Raw genomic sequence first — 20245 nt, 5'->3', positions numbered from 1 at the left:
TAAAGTGGGCCGGACAGGATTGTCACAGCAAGGAGAGCGTATATGTAAGCAGAGTTCGTGTATTGCCAGCCCAGCATTTCGATGATCTCCACAACAGGCGGCGGAGGCACAACAGCGGGTGTTGTGGGGGGAGCTGGAGTGCTGGTTGTCACGATTTCGGCTGACGGCTCAAGCGGCTGCAGAACGTGCTGAAACTGCACTGCACGGGACCGCAGCGCATCGTCCCTGTTCATTTTAGCATGAGCAGTGGCCGCCAGGCCAAGCGCAAGAAGCGCGCACAGTGCAGCCGCTTTCATTTTCTAAAGAGAAGAAAGGAGATCTGGATGGGTGCTTGCGACCCTCTTGTAGAGAAAAGCGCTCTGAGTTTTTCACGCCGGCCCCGGGTGTCGAATGTCAATTCTTTTGTCAGTGGCACGTCGCTGTATGTACAGGGTCGCGACGCCGCTTCCGAAAAGCAGGCAGCGAGGTATGTTGTCGGGGATGCGGTTTGCCATTCAGACAGATGTGCACTCTGATACCTCGGTGCCAGCATTGGGCGTCAGCTACCCGGGAGTTGCGCAATCGCGAGTGTGTCCAGGACTCGATCTCCTTACTTGCAGTGGAGTAATACGGCGCGAGCGGGGGCTGCTTCCGACATAGTGGCATAGGCGCGTCCTACCAGATCTAAAGTTGTTTGGACAGAGCCCGATGAGGACGTAAACGCAGTACTGCAGCACTTCTCGTAGCTTCTGGAATTATGCCTCGTCTATAGCCGCCGGTGCCCGCGCCGGAATATTCCAGCATTCTATGGCCCTCGAGTACTTCGTAGGAAGAACGACAATACTCGGATATCCAAGTCGGAAGCAAAAACTATTGTCCGAATTTCCGCTCCCGCTGCCCCCATTGTTGAATAATTTGGAGTACCCGGTACTGTTATTTACCCATACTGGCCGGTCCGGAGTCACTCACACGGCCTAGGGGCTCAACAAGTAGCGGTTCTGAAGAGCAGTATACTGTGGTTCAGCGTTGTTTAGAAATATGGAAAGACAAGACTACACAAGAACGAATGCGCCATAACAAAGTGAAGTCGAACACAACGGCTAACTGTGAATGAGCTCTGCCTACAAAATCCTGTACCGACAGGACAACAGCCATCTCAAAAGATTGAGGTTGTTTTCATTTTGAAGGCTAGTTTCTGGCGTGGCTGTGGCTGTGTCCCAGCTTCCTCGTCCTCCTTCTCTTCAAGTGCCTTTTTCCGGCGTTCTTCCTCTCGTGCGAGTTGGAGTCGCTGCAGCTCTGCCAGCCGAACCTCGTCAGCCCTTGCTTGCTCTTCCGCTTGCCGTTGCTGTTCCATCCGAACTCTGCGCTCGTTCTCCGCTAGTATATCATCAAGCTTTTGTTTCGAACGCTTCTCCTCCTCTTCCCTACGCCTAAACTCCTCCAGGATGCGAGACTTTTCACGTTCGATGTCGTCCTGTAAGGCTTTCTCCCGCTTCTCGCGCTCCTCGGCCAGCCGCGCATCAATTTCCTTTTGAAACTCAGGCGAATTCAACGCTTGTTCGACGCGCCTCCGAACCTCCGCTTCAACTCGCCGGGCAACTTCTTCTTGCACCAGTTTGTCGAACCGGTGCTGGCTCATTCCAAAACCATTCTCCGTCACACTTGGTCCATTCCGTGATCTGCTGGAAGGGTCCGTAGGGCGGCTGCGACTCCGCCGAAAGCGATAAGGTCGCTCGTCGGCGTTCCGCGACGACAGGTGAGGAGTAGGAGATGTGGACCTCCGCGACCGAAGAGGGCTTCGCCGATCTGCCTTGTACGTGTACTTTTCATTTGACGCACTGTAACCATACATGAAGAGAGGAGAAAAAGCCCTGCGACCTGAGAGGTATGACTGCGACATGCACAACGGCGCGGTCACTTACATGAGACAGACACAGTTATATCAAGCGTGGCTACATGATGCATGTCACACACGTTCAACAGGGACGTGCGAACTGATCCACCGCAGTGTGCTCTTACTTGAGTAGTTCATGTCCTTTATCTGCTTTCTCCTTGCCCCTGTCCCTCTCCCTCGATCTTGGCCTCTCCCTCGACCTGTCCCTCGGTCTCTCCCTCGATCTGTCCCTCGGTCTCTCCCTCGATCTGTCCCTCGCTCTCTCCCTCGATCTGTCCCTCGGTCTCTCCCTCGATCTGTCCCTCGGCCTCTCCCTCGATCTGTCCCGCGGCCTCTCCCTCGATCTGTCCCTCGGCCTATCTCGAGGCCTCTCTCGCGACCTGTCCCTGTCGGATCGGGATACGCGTTTAGATGTCCCAACTCCGGCTTGACGATCCGACATTCTTGAAGGCACTTCCCCCTTAACTAGGTCGCCATCACGTGATCTCCCTCGGTCGCGAGGTCTCTCTCTCGAACAAGGTCGCTCACAAGATCTGCCTCGATCTCGCGACCTTGCCCTCCCGTAATCCCCCGCCTGCGACCGGGTTTCGCCTCCGCGGCTTTTATCCATGGTCTCACGAAGATCAACAGGGACGGGCCCTTCCCTTTGATCGAGCGTCTTGAGAAAACTTTTCCGGACTGCTGGCTGCTGGCACCCCGTGTTTTAACATAAGTGCTTCAGACGGGCTGACCCAGTGCTACTTAGACGAAGAGATCCGACGCTCCGTGCATTCGGATCGAACAAAGCACTGTACTTCCAAAAAAGTTGGTCATCCCTAGGCATTGCGCCAACGCTCCAGGAAGACATCCGAGAGTGACCCTTAATTGCAAACGACAGCAGGACCCCGCATGCACAAGCGCAACGGGTGCTTTGAAAGGAATTTTGAAGAAAACATAACTCCAACCAAGGAGGGCAGACGGCGGAATCCTTGCGAATCCTCAACTGTATGGCAGTATCAGCGCACTTCTTTTCTGGAATAGACGGGATCTCGATAGCGGTCGTTGACCAGACTCCTAGATGCTATGTTGCCTCCGCAATGAGTAGTCGCATGCCGGGCGACGGGGCGTCCTCACAACCGCTGAGGATACTCACGCTCACGCTGAGAAGAAGTGGCACATTGCATTTCATGCTTTTCCTTCTCAGGACTCCAGTCTGACGAAACAGTACCGGGCATCCTCCGACCTGAAGAGACGGCCCAAGCTGTCAAAACATGATACGCCCGTGTAGTGCCGTTCGGCGCCACTCAAGGGTACTTGCACGGTTACTTAACGCTGTAGAGGCGAACCTCTTTGAACCTGTTCCAGCAGTTTCTAACTGGATGATCTCACGGGGGTCGCCGAACGGCCGGGCGAGCAGATCCGATTAGGATCCGCCAGATGGCCTCTGCCACTCACTGTGGTTCATTCTCTGTTTCAGTAAGAAGGCTTAGCCTTCTCTGCTCGGCGATCGCCCTCCATCTATAACAAAAAGAATCTAGGGGGTTTGCTGGTTCGCTCTGATCTCTCTTCTCGGCGAGCTACGACGAAAGAGCATCGCACGCTGCTAGATATGGCTGCTGAAAAACGAAATGACCTGGGTGGCTGTCCCATCGTAGACTCGTGCTCGCAGGAAACTCCATCCTGAGTTCAACCGACTGGCAACGCCTGCGGCACGCGACGCGGAGGAGCCAGCTTTCAAGAGGGCGTGTTTGTATAACAGAGTAATGCATGACTAGTCAGTCAGAATAAAGGGCTTCTTGGTCTCCGGCCCCCGCGAGCCCTACTGCGTGCCAGTCCAGAACTACCCAGAGTTGTGGTTCAAGACGCGCTCCCAGTTAGCAGCCCTGGCAGCGGAGGGGAGTTCTCAAACCCAGGCCGGCGTGCAGGAGAGGACACTTCATAGTTGGTTTGGACCTCGTGAGGACAAAAACCTGGCAAGTCCGGACACAGGAAGAAAGGAGTGACAGCGATTGCCTCTGAGACTAGACTCGTGGCCAACGCAGAAAGCGCTCAATGACCGTTGCGGGACGAAAGCATGCGGTGATACGCTTCAGGACGACCTGCAAATGGCCACGCCTCATGGCGCAGAGACTGCCTTCCATCGACAATGGTAGCTGCCGACAGAGGGAGGAGAAAGAAGAAAGCACCAGCCAGTACAAATGCCAGGAGCAGCGAGCCCATCGAGCCTGAGTCGCCCACTGCTAGTTCGTGGACCTTCCCTCGATCCCCGTTCGTTTCCTGTCCACTCGTACCTGGCACCTATCTATCTAGGGGCATCGGCATGTCCCCGCAAGACCCAAGATTCCCCACTGGCACACGGCACTTCTCTGTACAGTGACTCGTATGCGGAGCCAAACTGCGTTGTCTGCCGCTCTTTATCACTGCGGTCCCTCCAGCTGCTTACTGAAGTCGGAAACGGGCATAGGTAGCCGGGATCGTGCGGCCCTTGTTCAGGAGAGTTCATCGCTGACAAAGGGCAACTGCCGAGCACAGGATGATCCCAGAGCCACCTGACCGAACTTCTGTGCTGAGTTACGAACACACTGGCACCGTGTATAACGAGGTCACACTTATGGCAGGAATCGGTCCGGCGTGTTCATTTACTTTGGACAGGCCAATCGGAAGTGCCATCCAGTCTAGCTGAGCGAAGTTAGGAACCTTCTGCGGGGCATCTGTTCAGCAAGTGCGGAAATGCAACCAATGCGCAACAGCAGGGCGAAAATAACAATGCCTGCTTCCGCAACAAAAAGACACGTCTGTCGGTCATTCGGCCCTTGGATCCCTTTCTCTCCGACTCATCAAGTTGCGCCCCGCCACGGGGGTCGCGGCCACTAGGTTGCTCGTCTTCATGTACGGGGAGTACAGGGGGCGGGAAAGAAAAGCCCTCGCGAGAGGACTCAGGCACGTCCAGTAGGTCCGAGTGTTCTTTCTTTCCTTGAGGAGCTTTGCTCGCACAGCGCCGTTCCCCACCGACTGTTTGCACATGCTGCTTGGGCATGCACGCTACCGCACTACACGAGGTTACCCTCTCCGTTGTCAGCGAGGAGCGCCCGGCATTCCACGGGTGTACTGTCCCAACCAGAATAAATGGGGGTCGACGCGCAGCAGCAGATCCCACAGCCGGTTCCCCGCACGCCTCTCCTGACCGGGGCAGTGATGAGTCCATCTTCTTGGCTTCGTCTGTGACAGCACGGGTTCCCCTTTTCCGGCTTGGCTCATGGTCAGGCGGATTTTGTCCCTCTTCCTCGGGGCAAAAGCAGCAGCCTGTGCCCGTCTCACGAGGGCGCCGGCAGTGCGACGTTAGGAGCGAGGTGAAAGTCTTCGGGTGCAGGCTGATGTGTTTGAGCTGCTGCTTGAACTCCGGCAGTATACGCCTGGCGCGTCGGTAGGACGCCCAGTCTTGTGGCTCGAGAAGAAGAAGTCCCCCAGGCTTCACGAGTGCGTGAAGCTTCGAGAAAAGGAATAGTATACCATAGTCGCCGTGGTGGAGGTGAATCCACTTTGTAACAGAGAAGCAAACGACTACGTCAAAGGAGCAACGTTCGAACGGCGGCGCCGCGGAAGCGTTGGTGTTTTCCAGCAGCTTCATCAGCCTGCAAACGCACTGAGGTGCTTCATCTGGAGGCGAACCAGTGATCCGACCTGTCGAAGGCTCACAGCACCCAACGCCGCTCACGATGTTTGCTACCCTGAACAGAATGTTGAAAGGAAACCTCTTAGCACGGATAGACTCAAGAGCGGTGTTAGTCCCACCGCCTATATCGCCACTTCGGACCCTTGCTGACAGGTCAGAAGGCGGCATCCGAAAGCTCACCGGGAAGTGAGGGCATTCATTCACTGCGTCAGATGTTCCAGGAATACATTGCTCTCCGGAGTCATCCCCCGCTTTTAAACAAAGAGCCTTCCAGAGTGGGCCGAAAAGTTGCGATGCCTGGCCGGCAGCCACTTCCCCAGGTGAAGCCCCACAGGGATGACGACTGAATCCTTCGTGGCCCAACAGAGACTCGGCCCGTTCGCAAGCGCTTCCCCATCTTTCTTCCGAGGCCTCAGCGTGAGCTTTCGGGATCTTGCGCCTACGCGAATCGGGTGGAGAATCTCCTGTTGGCCTGTGCCTAGACTTGTACGAGAAAGCGACAGATGAAAGATCAGCGGTGTTTAACGAGCCACTTGCCCTCCCCGGACCGGGGTGGTTTGCGGACTGAATCTCGCTTGCCGTCCTTTTCAAAGCTGCCAGTGCCCGCGACGCTGCCCCAATAAGTCCCCCGTCAATGTCGACTCCAACAACCCGTCGAGCATGCAGAAGACCTCCAATGGTTAAGCAAAGCGCCCCGGTGTTGCAGCCGACATCAAGTACGTCTTTCCCATGAAACACATTTCCATAAGCAGACATGACTGCCTGTAGCCGCTCATCGATACCGGGTGCTCCGTCGCAGCAAACACGGACAGCGGCCTGTGCAGGCCGGGAAACTGTACCCTGTCCGGTTACACACGGCAAAGGTATTCTCGCGAGCAGTCCTGGAGGCCTCGCCTCAGTGTTTGCTGCCACACTACCGTTGCCACGATCGGAAGACCCCTGCTCACCCGGCGACGCAAGAACACTCCCTGGTGACAAGAAGGCACGTCGACCGCGATAATATGCTGGGAAATTTCCATACAAGCATGGCCTCCTCCTTTTGGAACAGCCCTCCTTCTCCGTAGACGACTGGCGGTGTGGGTGTGCGAGTCTCTCCATTGACGGAACTAAGACCACCTGTACGCTGTGATAACCGCCGGCGGACTGCCTGAATAAGAGCCATCCCGGCGAGAATTCGTTGACACTTGCTCCCCTCACGTCAAAGTAGACCAACCATTCTGCTGTTCCCTGGCACGGCAGGGCGCGTATACTGTCACACTGTGACACGGCGCATCGCCCTGCGACGTGCGACGCTGGGAGCCACCGCAGAGGTATTACAAGCTGTCCTCAACACCACTGCGAACCGACAAGATGTGGCCGCTTGCCAGGCAGGAAAATGACAGAGCGGAAAGGAAGCTGCTATCCTACGAATAGTCCACGCTTCACCTGACGCCGGGCGTATTATTGTTTACAAAGGCCGCTCGCAGACTCCACCATGCAGTCAGACGCCAGCGACACTCGGAGAAGTCGGCCGAGAGCGAGTGATGTCCTCCTTCGAGCAATTTTATGCCACTACGTGGGACGGTGTTGTCTTTGAACTGGCCCAACAGTGTAATGAAAGCAGGCGAACGACCACTGAGGACAAGCAGCCAGTCCCGGGCCAGAAAACGCCATCCACAGTTGGGACGGTCTTCCTGTACCCTGCGACTTCCATGGACGGCAGGTTACTGAAGCTCCTGGGAGATACCACCCCAGCTGCGCCTCCGGAGTGTCTCTGGCATCGGAGGAGATGCTGTGCACGTCTGCGATAGCCTGTGAACAAGTTGCATGCATCTTTACGCTGATTCCGTGTCAAAGTCGAGCTGCTGCCGGGCAACGACCCGCGCACATTACGGTCGTTTCCATCCAGCTCGAATTCCTCGCACCACTGTAGTCCATGATCAATGAGACAGAGCGAACCGGAATGATCCTTCGATCAAGTTGCACAGCTGCTATCTCACATTTGCTCCCAGTGGAGCAAGCCGGTTACAGAGTTCAATGAACTGAGACTGAGAGGCTAGTCAGCGCTGATGCTCTTTTGCCCCACGAGTGATGACCACCAATGAACCACCACCAGCACAAGGTTGGACACGGAGGAAGAACCCTTACTGTCTTCGGGGACATCTGTGTGCCGCCCTTACGACATGGCTGCAAATGGGAAGCCGAAGGAGACTATCCTGGGAGGACATTTGCTGATGCTTTTTGTCAAAGCCCCGGAGGGGCGTAGCGTTGGGCTTGCAAGTTAAACTACTTTCAGGTTGGAAATTTCTGAAGAGGTGCATTCCAGTGAAGCGTCAGCGCCACGCAAGAGTGTGTCACCGCCGTAGGTGCTCTCTGCCCTTCAACGGTTTCTTCTTGGGGGGAAGGTGGGGCGCTAGTGTAGCGGCCTTCCTTCGCCCCAGGGCCCCTCGCTCCTCGAGAGATCATTTATCGCTGCCTCAACGCCGTGCTGGTTTCGAATTCTCCTCCAGCCTCTTCGGGTGAGCTCGCTTAGGGGCATCTGTGATGCTTGCACGTCTGCTGCACCTCAATCTTCCGCGGTGTCCCATGGGATACTCGCGCCACCGCCAATTGTCCCGCCGTGACCTTAGCCAGTCTCAGGGATCCTCCTCACAGTTGGCAGTCGTGATCAATTAGCATCTCATCTCTTTGTTTCTGCCCCAGTCAACTGGACCCCCTCCAACGTTTCGAACCGCATCGAAATGGCTTCTCACTGCGATGCCGAAGGAGGGCGCCCTTGGTGTTGGGGGCTAGCCGAATGTTGCAAACCGGTTCGAGAGAAACCTTCCGCTTTTCTGCTCGTGTGGAACTCAGATTGGACTTACGGTGCCCACATCCGCAACACTCCCTCAACGAGAGTCTGCTCGAGGGCCGGATCTCTTGCCCTGCTCAAAAATGTCGCGCTAACTGTTCAAGCTCATCACAAAGAGCATTCCTATGTCCCCTGTGGATGCTGTTGTCTTGCAGATGGGGGAGCCACGCTCCAAAGTGAATTTGAGGATCCTGTTAGACAAGGACCTTGTAAGGGGCGCCTGTACGGGCTTTGCCATCTGCAGGCTGGACGCCGTCGGCACGGCTACCCGACCAACTCCGAGAGGCATTTGCGTGATCCAAGTGTATAGAAGACGCGTTTTGCGCTCCGCGCTAGTTCATAGCTTACGGTGACGAAGGCTGAGGGTCCCGGTATCTGGTTGACGCTAAGCCTTGCTGGGTAGTGTAGCGGGCCTGATTTGGAGCCCGGGTTGCGAGCCAATTCGGCTAAGCGTCTTTGGGGTTTGATAATCTGGGCACAACACAGGCCAATGCAGCGTGCTGCCCGTGGTTGCTGGTATATTCGACAGAATGTGTGGCCTCCAGGACTACATTCGGGAAAGGATCGGAGGCAAGGTCCGGCGATACACCTGCCTTTCATGAGCCGCTTCTTATTTGGTGCCCCTGCGCGTGAGGCATCTGCTTCGGTACGCAGACAGATTGGCGGGTGCTACTTTTGAAGTCACCTTCGGTGGTATAATTTCTTCAGGTGTTTGTCCCCTTTTTTCTGCGCAGTCGGTGGGGTCAGCGTCTGGTGTGCCACACCTCATTCGGGAACCCAAGAACTGACATTTTTGTACGTCATCGTTTTCGCTACCACTGTTGGCATTACTTAGCGCTTTCTCAAGTATAGAGAGGAAGCTTCGCATCAACAGCTTTTCATGTCGATTCAGTGAGCTGGTCGTGTTTCGCGGAGTGAAAGGCGCGACGGGAAAACTTCTACCCAGGGCCGGCGTGGATTGGCAGTTTTCTTCTCAAGCTATTCAAACGTCAATCCCGTGCAGCGAAGCGGGCAGGGAAAGCGAGCAGCTCGGCAATCGTCTCAGCTCTGCTGAGAGTCCGATCTCATGTCTCAATAGTTACGCGGCTTTCGCCCAGCTTGCTCACCTTCGGCGTCGATGTGACATAGAATGTGATGCTTTTGTGCGTGCTGTAGCTCGACCGTACTTTTATTAAGAAGTTTGCTTTATCGCCCCGGTTGTACGGTGTTCGCGAATTCACCCGGCAGCGGTTTCGGGAATCCGGGCAGCATTTGAAGTTACGGAGACCCGGAGTCTGCGGCCCTCTCTTGTCCCCTGAGTGCGTGATTGCCTCTTGGCCAGCCTCTGTCTGACGTCTTTATTTGTTGCGATTCTTATCAAGAGTATTCGAGCACGGCTGGCGATTGTTTAGGATGTCTAAAGAAAGATTCTTGGCCCTCCTGGGAAACACTTGTCAACAGCAGTAGGTTCATGTCGGCAGTGCCTCTACTCACTTATAGACGGCCCAGAAGGACTTCTTGGTGTTCTTCGCGAGATAGAACGAAGCCAGGGGAAAGCCAAGGTGCTGCGACAAAACCGGTGCGGCCTGCAAGAGAAGCCCCAGCGCGATGAATGAGGTGCACGACGTACAGCCCGGCCACATCTACCAGCCGGGAAACAAAAAGGTATGTCTCCAGTGTAGGATCAGGCCTACGGCAAGCTATAAGCTCGAGTCGGTGCACTCTCCTGGGTCCTCTTCATCTCCTGCTGCGTCTTGCGATGCTCTTGTGATGCAGTGGTTACTGGAAAGTGGCCTAGAAGTGTATTCCAGTCTGCTGTGACTTTGGTTTGCGCTCCGGCTGGGTGTTTGAAGTAAAAGTTGTTGGTCACGTTCCCAGCAGACTACGCTGAAGGGGTCGCGCCAACGCCCGCTCTCATAGGAAGATGTAGACGTTTTTGTGAAGCTTTGGTGGGCATGCGGCAGGGTCCAAGTCCTCTTCGCCGTAATCACCCCCCACCGCAGATTTCGGGCAAGATCCTGCTTCCGTGGTCTTCGGACTTGCGGCGTTTTCCTTACACCGCTGCGGTGCCATGAGAGGGCCATCAAGCGAGCATACCTCCGTGAAACTCCTGCGCTATAGCGGTCTGTGTGAAGTTTCTGTGTCTGCCTTGATGCAGGAGGTGCGGCTGGTTTATCGCATTCTCTCTGGTCCTTATTGTGGCAGGCACCAGAAGTCTTTCTCCTTGACAGTGAGTCACTGCGTAGGAAGGCTTTTTGCCGCATCCTCCTGTCGGTGTGACGCCTGTGTCTCAGTGCGCAGTCCAGTCTCCAGATTTCGCATGGGCCCTAGCTGCACTGACGCGCGGAACGGAGCTAGAGCCATTGCGATCGGCCAGAGATATACGCGGTCACGCGTTGTTTTTGTCGGGTGTGTCTTGTGGTGGCTTCCCGGGCTAGTCGCCGAGTGGCAGAAGAACGTCTGATCGCTTCTCGTGCCCACTATCTTTTGGCTTTTGTAGCTGTTGTCTGAACAAGTGTGTCTGTGCTTCTCTGTTACGCTTCCAGAAATGGGGGGTAGCGGGTGCGTGGGATGCAGCCCAGCAGGCAAAGGCGTATATGTTGCAGACGGGCAGGCTGCCTCCGTCCTTCGCGTCGCCATATTCTCGGAGCAAGTTGACGAACTCGTCAGCCAATGCAATCGCTCTCAAGTCTATGCGTCCTCCCACTGTGCCAGGAGCCGAAGGACTTCTGAGCACTATGGATTTCGACGGCAGTGCGTCTGCGCTCTTCCCGTCTCTGGCGGCTTTCTCGGCCACGACGAAACCGCCTGACGCAAGCTTGGGTAATGACAAGACGGATGGTTCCGCGCACGCAGCGAGACACACTTACTGGGAAGCAAACAGGAACGGCTGACAGAGAGGGCAGTAATGGAAAGTCGTGCAGCAAACAGTGCTGCGACGTCTCGCCCGCTGTAGAGGCCACGGTCCACGTACTCGACAAGCAGTCTCAGAACGGCACACTGGCAGTCCGTTTACGTGCAGTGCTAGTGGAGAAGCCACTTCGGGACCAGAAAAGACCACTCTCCATAACAGGCTGTCGGTAATGATACGACCATGAGAACACCGGCTCACGCGTCCCATGTCGCTCTGTCTCCCTGTGATTGCGTCGTTCAGTTGGACGCACCTCCTGCAGACTGACACGCAAGAACGACAGACGGGATGGGGCACATGTGTTATCCCATGAAGCACCAGTGGCGGAAACGCATCGAGATGGCGCCGTAGGCGCGACCGTACACTGGTGCCTGGAGCGCCGCGCAGACAAATCCGCGTCAGTTCAGTGTCTGCCATTCTTCCGCGGCAGGGCGTATGATATGACACCCCTGAACTCTTGTCGCGTAGAGCGTTGCACCGACATGGCGAACAGCGACCCGTAGTTCATTGTGGGCTGCGCTGCAAGATTCTTTTATTTCTGCATCGTCAGGTCTTACAGCATTCGCCGAGGGAGGGGCTGCTACCTTTCCGTCGTTCCTGCCGTCTCCCCAGCCAGGCTACCAGCGTATCAACCCAGCACCTGGTTGGATCTATCCTTCAACGGTCCAGGCAACGCTTGAAGCCACAGCAAGAGCAGCAGCCAGTCCGCCAGCAACGGCTGCCGGCTCTTCACCAGGGGCCGCCTGTTTCCACGGCCAGCCCTCGGTGAGGCCTCCGCCGGCGTCGTGCACGGGCCAGGTGCCTACGGATCTATTTGGTCTTCAGATGCTGTCGGGCAGTCCCCACTTCCCTGTTGCGCTGCAGCGCAACGCTGCAGCCGGAGGAGGGCTGGGATGGATTGAAGGAGGAGGAGTCCAGGTGAGGGCGGGTGGTGGCGATGGTAACGTGAGCTCAGCCACGGCTGCAGCGACAGCACTCACACTACTGCAGCTCGCGGAGCAGAATGCCATGCTGCTTCAGCCAAAGGATCCGAACCACGTCGAGCCTAACACTCTCCAGCAGTTCCTGCTGCTTCAGCAATTTCAATTGCTACAGGAGAATCAGCACAAAGAAGCCCACCCAGATGCGCTCTGCTCGAAGAATGTTGCAAGTACCCAAGGCTTTGAACAGACTTTACCGGCGGCGTTGCCTCCTGCGGCGGCGTCAGCGGCTGACGCCTCCGAAAATGCGAGGCGTCTCGGATGTAGCACCGACACAGCTCGTGTCTCGGAAGGCAGAGCTCTGCTCAGAGAGAGCAATCCCGATGTTATGGAACAAGAAGAAAACAAGAGCCCCGCTGACAAGGAGGGCTCACTGACCTCGGATGGAATCAAGTGCGACCAGGAGAGAGAGTTGCCAGACGCCGGCTTGATTCGCTCTCCAGTCCTGCTGGGACAAGAACGAAGAGCGGGCGAGAGTTCGGCTTACCATGTGAAGACGGGGGAGCTGGAGCACACGGAAATGGATGACACACTTCGCAGTCTGCTGCTGACTGCAAGTCTTAGGCAGCGCCAGCAGAAAGTAGCGACAGCATGCGACGTGGATCCACAGAACGGCGCGGAAGCGCTACAGCCAGACCAGGATCAGGAGGGCTTGTTCAAACTTCACTCTCTGGCGTCTCTGCTTCCACCTGGCGGGGCTTCCCGTTCGGAGCACAAGTTACTCGCAGCTGATGGTGCGCAGCAGCCAATCATGGCGGACTCTGCAACTGTCTTGGCCGCGCAAACCGGACAAAGCAGTGCAGAGAGCACTGCTGTGTGCCACAACGCATCCCCAAGCGACTCGTGCGGTCACAGAAATCAAGTACCGTTAGTCTGGGGGCATCCATCACTCGATGCACAGGAGGGAGTTCCGTGCTGTAACGGTCTATCCAGCACGAGTTCAACAGTCTCTCCTCAGACGGACAGTGGGCAGTCATCAGTGGCGAGCAGCGAGCCGGCTTCGGGCACCTTGAGCCGTCTACCTGAGTCACTGGTTGTAAGTGTACGGGCTGCGCCTCGCCAAGAGACTGATGCTGCTGAGCCGAGTTGCGAAGTCCGCGCGGCAGAGCCAGGTGGTCCTGACGGAGGGTGCCGGGTGTCCGGGGTGGTGAGCATGTCACCTTTGTCTCTTCCAGGTCGTGCGTCCCCTCTTCAGGTGACAGTGAAGACCGAACCGTCACTCCTGATGCCTCGTGATGAACGGAAAGACAGCGCTGTCGCGGAGCAGAGAGGAAGAAGTGCGACCGAGTCCGCGCCTTCGCCCTCCGCAGAAGGGCCTACATTGCGTGAGGCCTGCCCGACTCGTGACAGTCCGACGGCGGCGGCCTCCACCGTGCAGGCATGCAGCAGCGGGCTGAGTATCCTCGATACACTGCGGAGAGGACTGCCTTCAGCTCTAAACGCCGGTGGAGACTGGGATATAGAGCGGGCTATAGTGGACGGCACCAGCGACCCAAGCGCGTGTTCAAATAGGTGTGAAGACAGTCGAACTGGGTCGAGCATGCTGGGCCCGCGTCCTTCTCCGGCTGAGAGAAGAAGTGATGACAGGGGCGGTACACAGCACTCTGCTGCGTGTGTGGAACATCGTGAAGAAAAAGGGGGTAATGATAGAGAATACAGGAAAAGAAAGGGGCTAACCCCCGTTTTGTGTGAGGACGAGGGAGGAAAGAAGAGGGGCAGGCCTCCGTACGGCTCTGTCCGATCTTCGCTAGGTTATTCCAGTGCTGGGGTCGATTCAGCGGGCAGCGCTAGGGAGGGTCAGCGTCATGACCGATCCGAGGAATGAGCAGAAGTTCAAACAGCTGGCTAAGTCTCTGACCGGTTACACTGCACGATAAGATCAATGTCAAACTAAGTTGCTATCTAGCTGTCTGACCAGTCGCACACACTTCGCCGGTACCCATCTCCACGGGCGAACGGCCAGGAGGAAGGTGCAGACAGCCGCCCACCTCCTGACTTACTGGATGAACGATTCGCAAGTATGCTCAAAGTCAGCGTCGGTGCACTCTTGCTTTGTCCCCCTTGGCTTTTTGATTCCTCTTTTCCATTTTCAAACGAAGCGACGGGGACTTCTTGGCTCGCATCTGCGCTTCGGATGTTCTCGTAAGACTGGCGTCTGACAGGCCTAGACGCCAACATGGCCACAGGCCTGCGCTGGCGTCATAGACTGCAATTCTGCTAAGAGGCTAGTACGACAGCCGGGAGGCATGACGACTCTATCTCGCTGTTTGGCTGTTGAATTCGACAGTAGTGTAATTTCCGTAACTGCGGAACTGCCCGCCCCCGCTCCTGTCAGCCGGATTCTGCCACAACGCACAGCTGCCGGCATGTCACTGTCTCGTCCGGTTGCCCAGATGAATTCACTGGAGGCTTGGGACCCGACCTCTCCGGTCGCGTAGCAGGAAGACTCAGGCCTTCACCCTCACCAGGCGTCGTACCGAGGAAGGCAGTGATCTGTTGGTAGGCACCAGTGCCCCGGGTGCTGCTTTGGCAGAGGACTCCTAGCTACAACCTGTTGGCCGGACATCGCCAGCGTCGGCTAGAGCCTGCCCAGCCACGAAGCTGGGGCGACTGACGCTTCCTTAACTCCGGTCAGCTGTTGTGTTTGCTCCACCTGTTGCTAGCCAGCTCGACAGCCTTGCGCGGCGAGCTATCTAGTCCGTGCGTTGGCATTCGCGGTAGACCCATCGCGACGTTGGCGTTTACAAGCGAGACCGCACTTTCGGCCCCAGCAGCAGGCAACCTCACCCTGAAGGTGGGGGCCTTCTGGTCATGGCTCTCATTCCTCCGTCAGTGCTCGCAGGTTTCAATGTGGCAATCACAGCGCGGCATTCTTCGGAACTCACCACTAGTCTGGTCGGAGCCACACTGACCGCGCTCGAGAATGGACACTTTTGAGTGCACTGAAGAACCGGACACGCTCTACTGATACGCTATACCAGATCCGCCTTGCCACAGAAGCTTATCAATACAATATCACAGCAGAACGCCAGTCCAGCAGAGCTTGGGGACCTACAGACGGCTCCTTGCTTTGTACTACGCAGTACGCTTCTGACTGGAAACAAAACTGAAGAAGAGAGAGGTGGCCCTCTGGTAGTCCACAGGGACTCTTACTTGTAAGACAGGAAGAGCTTTCTTCCCGTCTTTGCAACTAGACAAAGCTGTCAGGAGCGCGTCTGGCCCTCCGCCAGTGAAGGCACTCCACCTGGACTCTGTCCCAGTGCTGAACTGCCAGGTTGCGAAGCAGGCTAAAAGAGACATTTTCGGTGTGCCCACTCAGCCAGGGCGAATTGTGCAGTGTTTTCTATCCTAGGGACGGGTGCGAGAGTGTCGAACAGCATACGAAAAGGTGGGCACGCCCATCTCGTCAACGAGGTGGAAGAATCATGTGAGACAAACAGCACAGTATTCGCTAGAACGCGCTACAAACTGGTGATGCCGTTCAAGTGGCGATGCGCAAAGTGTGCACCGAGCTTTCGACTGGCGTCTGCGCGCGTCGTCCGAGCGCCGGCTGCGATAGTTGCATCACCAGTGGGAGGGGCCCGGCACGGGGCTCAAAAAGGCCATCCGGTCCGTCCCTTTTGGACTCCGCTGCCTTCTATCCAGCTGTAGTGAAGCAGCGCTCTACACAATGGATTCGGAGGAGCTTGTCCAGGAGCCTCCCGTAGTCGGCCGTGCCAAGGCAACGGCCGCTTCTCCCAGAGCAGACGACTGAACTTCGGCTTTTTAGCTGGCGAAGGGGGTCTTCAGCCTCTGACTGGAAAGTGATGCACCTTTTGGACTATCGCCCGGTTTGAGCTATTGTGCTGTCGCCTCCAGGATCGAATCAGGAGGTGGCACAAATAAACTGACAGTTGGCTTCACTCGGAAGAGGTCCCGATTCCGAACCTCCCGTGCCTGCCCTAGCCTCACTGGACCCAAATTTGCTTTGAATCGGCCTCTGCCGTCAGCCCTCAGTTGGGACACCGTACAGGTGTCGACTCGTCGGCGGCTTTTGACCCTACAGAGCCTCCATGGAGGAGATCCTCCAGGAAGGCCGGTTCGCCGGCCTCATAATGCACCCGAGCTCTCTCCCGAACAGAAGGGGGTTCGCGGGGGATTTCGGCAAAGGCGCTTATGAATTCGTTGACTACTTGGTGAAAGCACGGCTTAACTACTGGCAGGTGCTTCCTCTGGGACCGTGTCGGTACATGTGGGAGCAGCCTGGATGTCCTTACCTTGCCACTAGCACCTTCGCAATGAACCCTTTATTCGTCTCTGTTGAGGCGCTGGTTGAAGAAGGTCTCATATCTAACGAGGAAGTGGATGATATTCTGAAGAAGTACGAGGACAAACAGCAGACGCAAGCCGAAGACAAACCGGCGGCATCTGCGACCAAGGGATCCGCACATGTGGACTTTGTCCGTGCCATGAAATTCAAAGACGAGGTGCTGTCAGTTTGCTATCAGCGCTTCACCTTGAAGGACAACAACGACTACAAAGACTTCTGCGCCAAAAACCACTTCTGGCTACAGGGCTTTGCCTGCTTTGAGGCGTTGCAGGCGAGGTTTCCTGACGCGGCGACTTGGCTGGAGTGGCCCCAAGAATATCGCAACTACCGTACAATGCGTAAAAACTCGACAATAGTTGAGGGACTGTCGACCCCGCTGGTTGTCGATGGCCAGGAGCTTCCTCAGACAACCCCCGAATTTCACAAGTTCGTGCAGTACGAAGTCTGCAGTCACTGGAGGGACTTACGTTTGTACGCTAATGAGCGAGAGATAAAGATCTTCGGAGACGTCGCCTTCTACGTGAATTTGCATAGTAGTGATGTATGGAGCTATCCAGAAATGTTCCAGATGGACCCTGATACCAGTGAACCCCTCTACGTGTCTGGTAAGTGCCTTCCTCCACATCCGGGCCGCCCGAAGAGGTGGGCAGCTCCGAAGATGCCGGTTTCTGTGCCAATCTGCGCTCAACTGCTGTGTGGCGTCATGCTGAAGCGTTTTACATGAATCCTGGCACTAGCAAACCCCTCTGCGTGTCCGGTAAGTGTCTTCATCCGCATATATGAGTGTGGCCGCCGCCAAGAGTAAGCTCGCGACACCCATGACGCGTGCCGGGTCTTACAGCTGAAAATACTCTCGTCGGGGGCCCGATTTCACGTGCGCGGCGTACAGGTGTCCCTCCGGATCCGTTCTGCGCTGATGGGCAACTGTGGGGCCATCCAGTTTACGACTGGAAAGCTCACGAGAAAACACAGTTCCGTTGGTGGACGAAGCGCATCAGGCTGACGTTCGAGAAGGTCGACGCTCTTCGTCTCGATCATTTCCGAGGCTTTGTCGCTTACTGGAGAGTGCCTTACGAACACGCGATAAAATACAAGACCGCAAGCGAGGGAGAGTGGGTAGCAGGTCCAGGAGAGAAGCTTTTTGCTGCACTGTATAAAAACATGGGCTGGCTGCTTCCGAAAAAAGCATTGCCGTCCATTCCGAAGGGCAAGAACCCCCACAGTTCACTCATGAAGAAGCTTCGCCATCTCTGGGGAGCCGGCGCCCATGAGGCTCAACAGGTCCCAGCTGGCTCCGAGGTCGACATGAACGAACCGAGGCTGACTTACAGGGGCACGGCCCCTATGATCGTCGCTGAAGATCTTGGATTTATCACTGAGGAGATTGTCATCTTGCGAGACAGATTCAACATTCTGAGCATGCGGGTGATGCAGTTCGCTTGGGGCGACACAGAGAAAGGGCCGAACTGCGAGCATCTACCCTACAACGTTACCCGTAATTGCTGCGTGCACACAGGCACTCACGACAACGACACGCTTGTGGGATGGTGGCGGACAGCCGCCCCGGAGCAGAAAGCTCACCTGACAGCATATCTGGGTAGGTTCGCATGGTGCCTCCCAGGTGCCTCTGCTTGAGCTGCGTGGGACGAGTCTCTTTGGGATAGAACACTACCACAGACGATCCCGGCTTTCGCACTCGTGCTTCTCCGTGTGCTTCCTTTAATTCCCTTTCAGGCCTTGAGAAAGAACCGACAGCCGAAGAGGCGCACTGGCATCTGGTTCGCCTCGCTATGGAGACTGTTGCCCATCTTGTTGTAATACCAGTGCAAGACGTCATCGGCTACGGGAGCGAGGCAAGGTTTAACCAGCCTGGCAGTGACTCGCCGAATAACTGGTCATGGCAACTGGATAGCCTCGACGAGCTTTACAACCCAGTAGTGTTCGACAGACTTTCGAAGCTGCTTGAGACATCTGGCAGAGTTAAGTCTATCAATGACTCGTTTCCAAAATAGGGACAGAAGACTGGGCAGAACGTGTGGTTCACATCCCCATGCTTCCGCCCTTCTCGAGCTCATGACTTCTTCCAGTGATTCTTCTTAGCAGTGCTGAAGACAGCTTGAAACAGTGACCGACGGTGACGCTTTGCTGGAAAAATTGCGAGCGCGCGTTTTGACCACCAGCGGGACACGAAGTCTTCCGCCGGTGACTCAGCATCTGTACGCTGATGGACGTTTTAAGTTTTTCCGACGTTCGCTGAGAACTGATGAGACTCTAGAAGTCGATTTCCCTGACGCGGTGGAACTGATGGCAGACTACAGTGTAACATCGCAGACTGTTAAGAATTCTTCTTTTTCGGCCATGCGAGTAACCCGCGTACCACAGGGCCGTGGTGCTAAACTGAATCAGACTTCAGGGCGGGAAACGTAAGGGACCCCGGGTCCGGCATGGGTTGCCGGTGGCCGGCCTTCCTCTGTAGCTTCGTCCGTATCCGGTGTATTTGTCCGGACTTCACGGAGCCGCATCGTTCCGAAAAGATCATCCGAATGCATTATTTGCTGCGAAAGATTGAGGGTATATTGCAGCCCTTGGCGGATCGCTGTGCGGCCGCCACGGATTTCCACCGTGCCGGCACTTCACACCACAGCGGTTGCGGCGTAAATACAACAAAGTGAAATGTGTTCTGAACCTGCCTCTGTATGGAACTAGCACACATGCCAGTGGTTGTTGCACAACCAGCATAGTCACGGAGCATCCGAAATAGTGCCGCTGGTTAACCGCTACTCGTCTAGGCTTGTGGAACGGCTTGACTATTGCTACTACGGGGAATGGCCCCGACAGGATCTCCTTGCCACTCCTATCGACTGTCGATGTTTCAGCGAGCAGTACGTACACTTGATTCTTGTCCAGCGGCTGTACGGGAGAACCAATCACTGGGACGCGCAACTCTTCTTGAAAGTCGGAAAGGGCTACTTCCGCTGCCGTTGCTGACAATATGAGTTTCTCGCGAGTGTTGCCCTACTGCCTCGGCAGCCTGGCCGTCCTGTCTGGCCTGGCTGGAGCAATTCCTCCGCCAGTTTCTCCGGCGGACAATGTGCACGAAACAACTGTTGACATTGATAGACGCGACAAGGGTAAGTTTTAGTCTCCATAGGCTCAGCTCGAGCGGTTCAAACTGCGAGTCCCAGCAACATTGTACACGGTGACATTTGCTCACTTGCCTTCTTATGTTACCGGCGACGACTTCGACGCGCAGTAAGGCTTGGAGAAAGCTGATCACTGTCCCAGCTGGCAACAAGGTGTGGCTTTCCAGCATCATTGGTAACAGCGTGCTGAAGGTACGGGCAGCCAAGAGGACAAACTCGGGTTCAGTCCGACCATGTCGGGAATAGGTCATAGTCGGCGGCACAAATTTCGACTGGTTCTTCAAGTTGGCAGACGTAAGAAGTGACGACAGGGTGGAGTCGTCGCAAACAGACGTACATAAATGTCCGACAGCCTATTCCGAATGAGCTGACGCTGAAGCCCCCAGTCGAGGCGGAGAGGCTTGCAGGTGACACGGACGCCAACCGGCTCTTCGCGTTGACGCTGCATTTCCTTCACTGAGCAGGCGACTTCACAGGAGCAGTCTGGAAAGTTTCCGTCTTAATCCCAAAGCATTTCTACTCTGCTCCAGCTGCAGCACCCGGAGCGATGCCCGGTGCGTCCTTTGAA

At 56.0% G+C, this 20245-nt stretch overlaps 4 protein-coding genes across 4 annotated transcripts; 3 read left to right on the top strand and 1 right to left on the bottom strand.

Annotated features, from left to right (window-relative positions):
- Nucleotides 1-1135: 1135 nt before the first annotated feature.
- Nucleotides 1136-7612, bottom strand: CSUI_000084 (bicoid-interacting protein bin3). Its single transcript, XM_068060318.1, has 2 exons — nt 1999-7612; nt 1136-1817 (listed from the first exon to the last, which is right to left on the bottom strand). The coding sequence occupies exon 1, from the start codon at nt 6621-6623 to the stop codon at nt 4542-4544; it is 2082 nt and encodes a 693-aa protein (XP_067927709.1). The 5' UTR covers nt 6624-7612; the 3' UTR covers nt 1136-1817; nt 1999-4541.
- CSUI_000083 (ap2 domain transcription factor ap2viii-5) lies at nt 7429-14469 on the top strand. Its single transcript, XM_068060317.1, has 5 exons — nt 7429-8023; nt 8511-9999; nt 10493-10564; nt 10881-11157; nt 11796-14469. Exons 2-5 carry the CDS (start codon nt 9943-9945, stop codon nt 14048-14050), a joined length of 2661 nt encoding a protein of 886 aa, XP_067927708.1. The 5' UTR covers nt 7429-8023; nt 8511-9942; the 3' UTR covers nt 14051-14469.
- Nucleotides 14470-15289: 820 nt separating this feature from the next.
- Nucleotides 15290-18921, top strand: CSUI_000082 (4-alpha-glucanotransferase). The gene is made up of 3 exons (XM_068060316.1): nt 15290-17139; nt 17376-18131; nt 18269-18921. Exons 1-3 carry the CDS (start codon nt 16278-16280, stop codon nt 18544-18546), a joined length of 1896 nt encoding a protein of 631 aa, XP_067927707.1. The 5' UTR covers nt 15290-16277; the 3' UTR covers nt 18547-18921.
- A 605-nt stretch (nt 18922-19526) lies between these two features.
- Nucleotides 19527-20233, top strand: CSUI_000081 (uncharacterized protein; the record flags this gene model as incomplete). Its single annotated transcript, XM_068060315.1, has 6 exons — nt 19527-19665; nt 19720-19786; nt 19845-19869; nt 19924-19971; nt 20030-20084; nt 20142-20233. Coding segments are annotated over 6 exons (426 nt in total), but the record flags the coding sequence as incomplete, so codon positions are not given.
- Nucleotides 20234-20245: the final 12 nt, after the last annotated feature.

The sequence above is a fragment of the Cystoisospora suis genome (assembly GCF_002600585.1).
Source record: "Cystoisospora suis strain Wien I chromosome Unknown contig_31, whole genome shotgun sequence".
Taxonomy (NCBI): domain Eukaryota; phylum Apicomplexa; class Conoidasida; order Eucoccidiorida; family Sarcocystidae; genus Cystoisospora; species Cystoisospora suis.
Note: the sequence above shows the minus strand (reverse complement) of the source record. Positions and strands in the feature narration are given on the sequence as shown.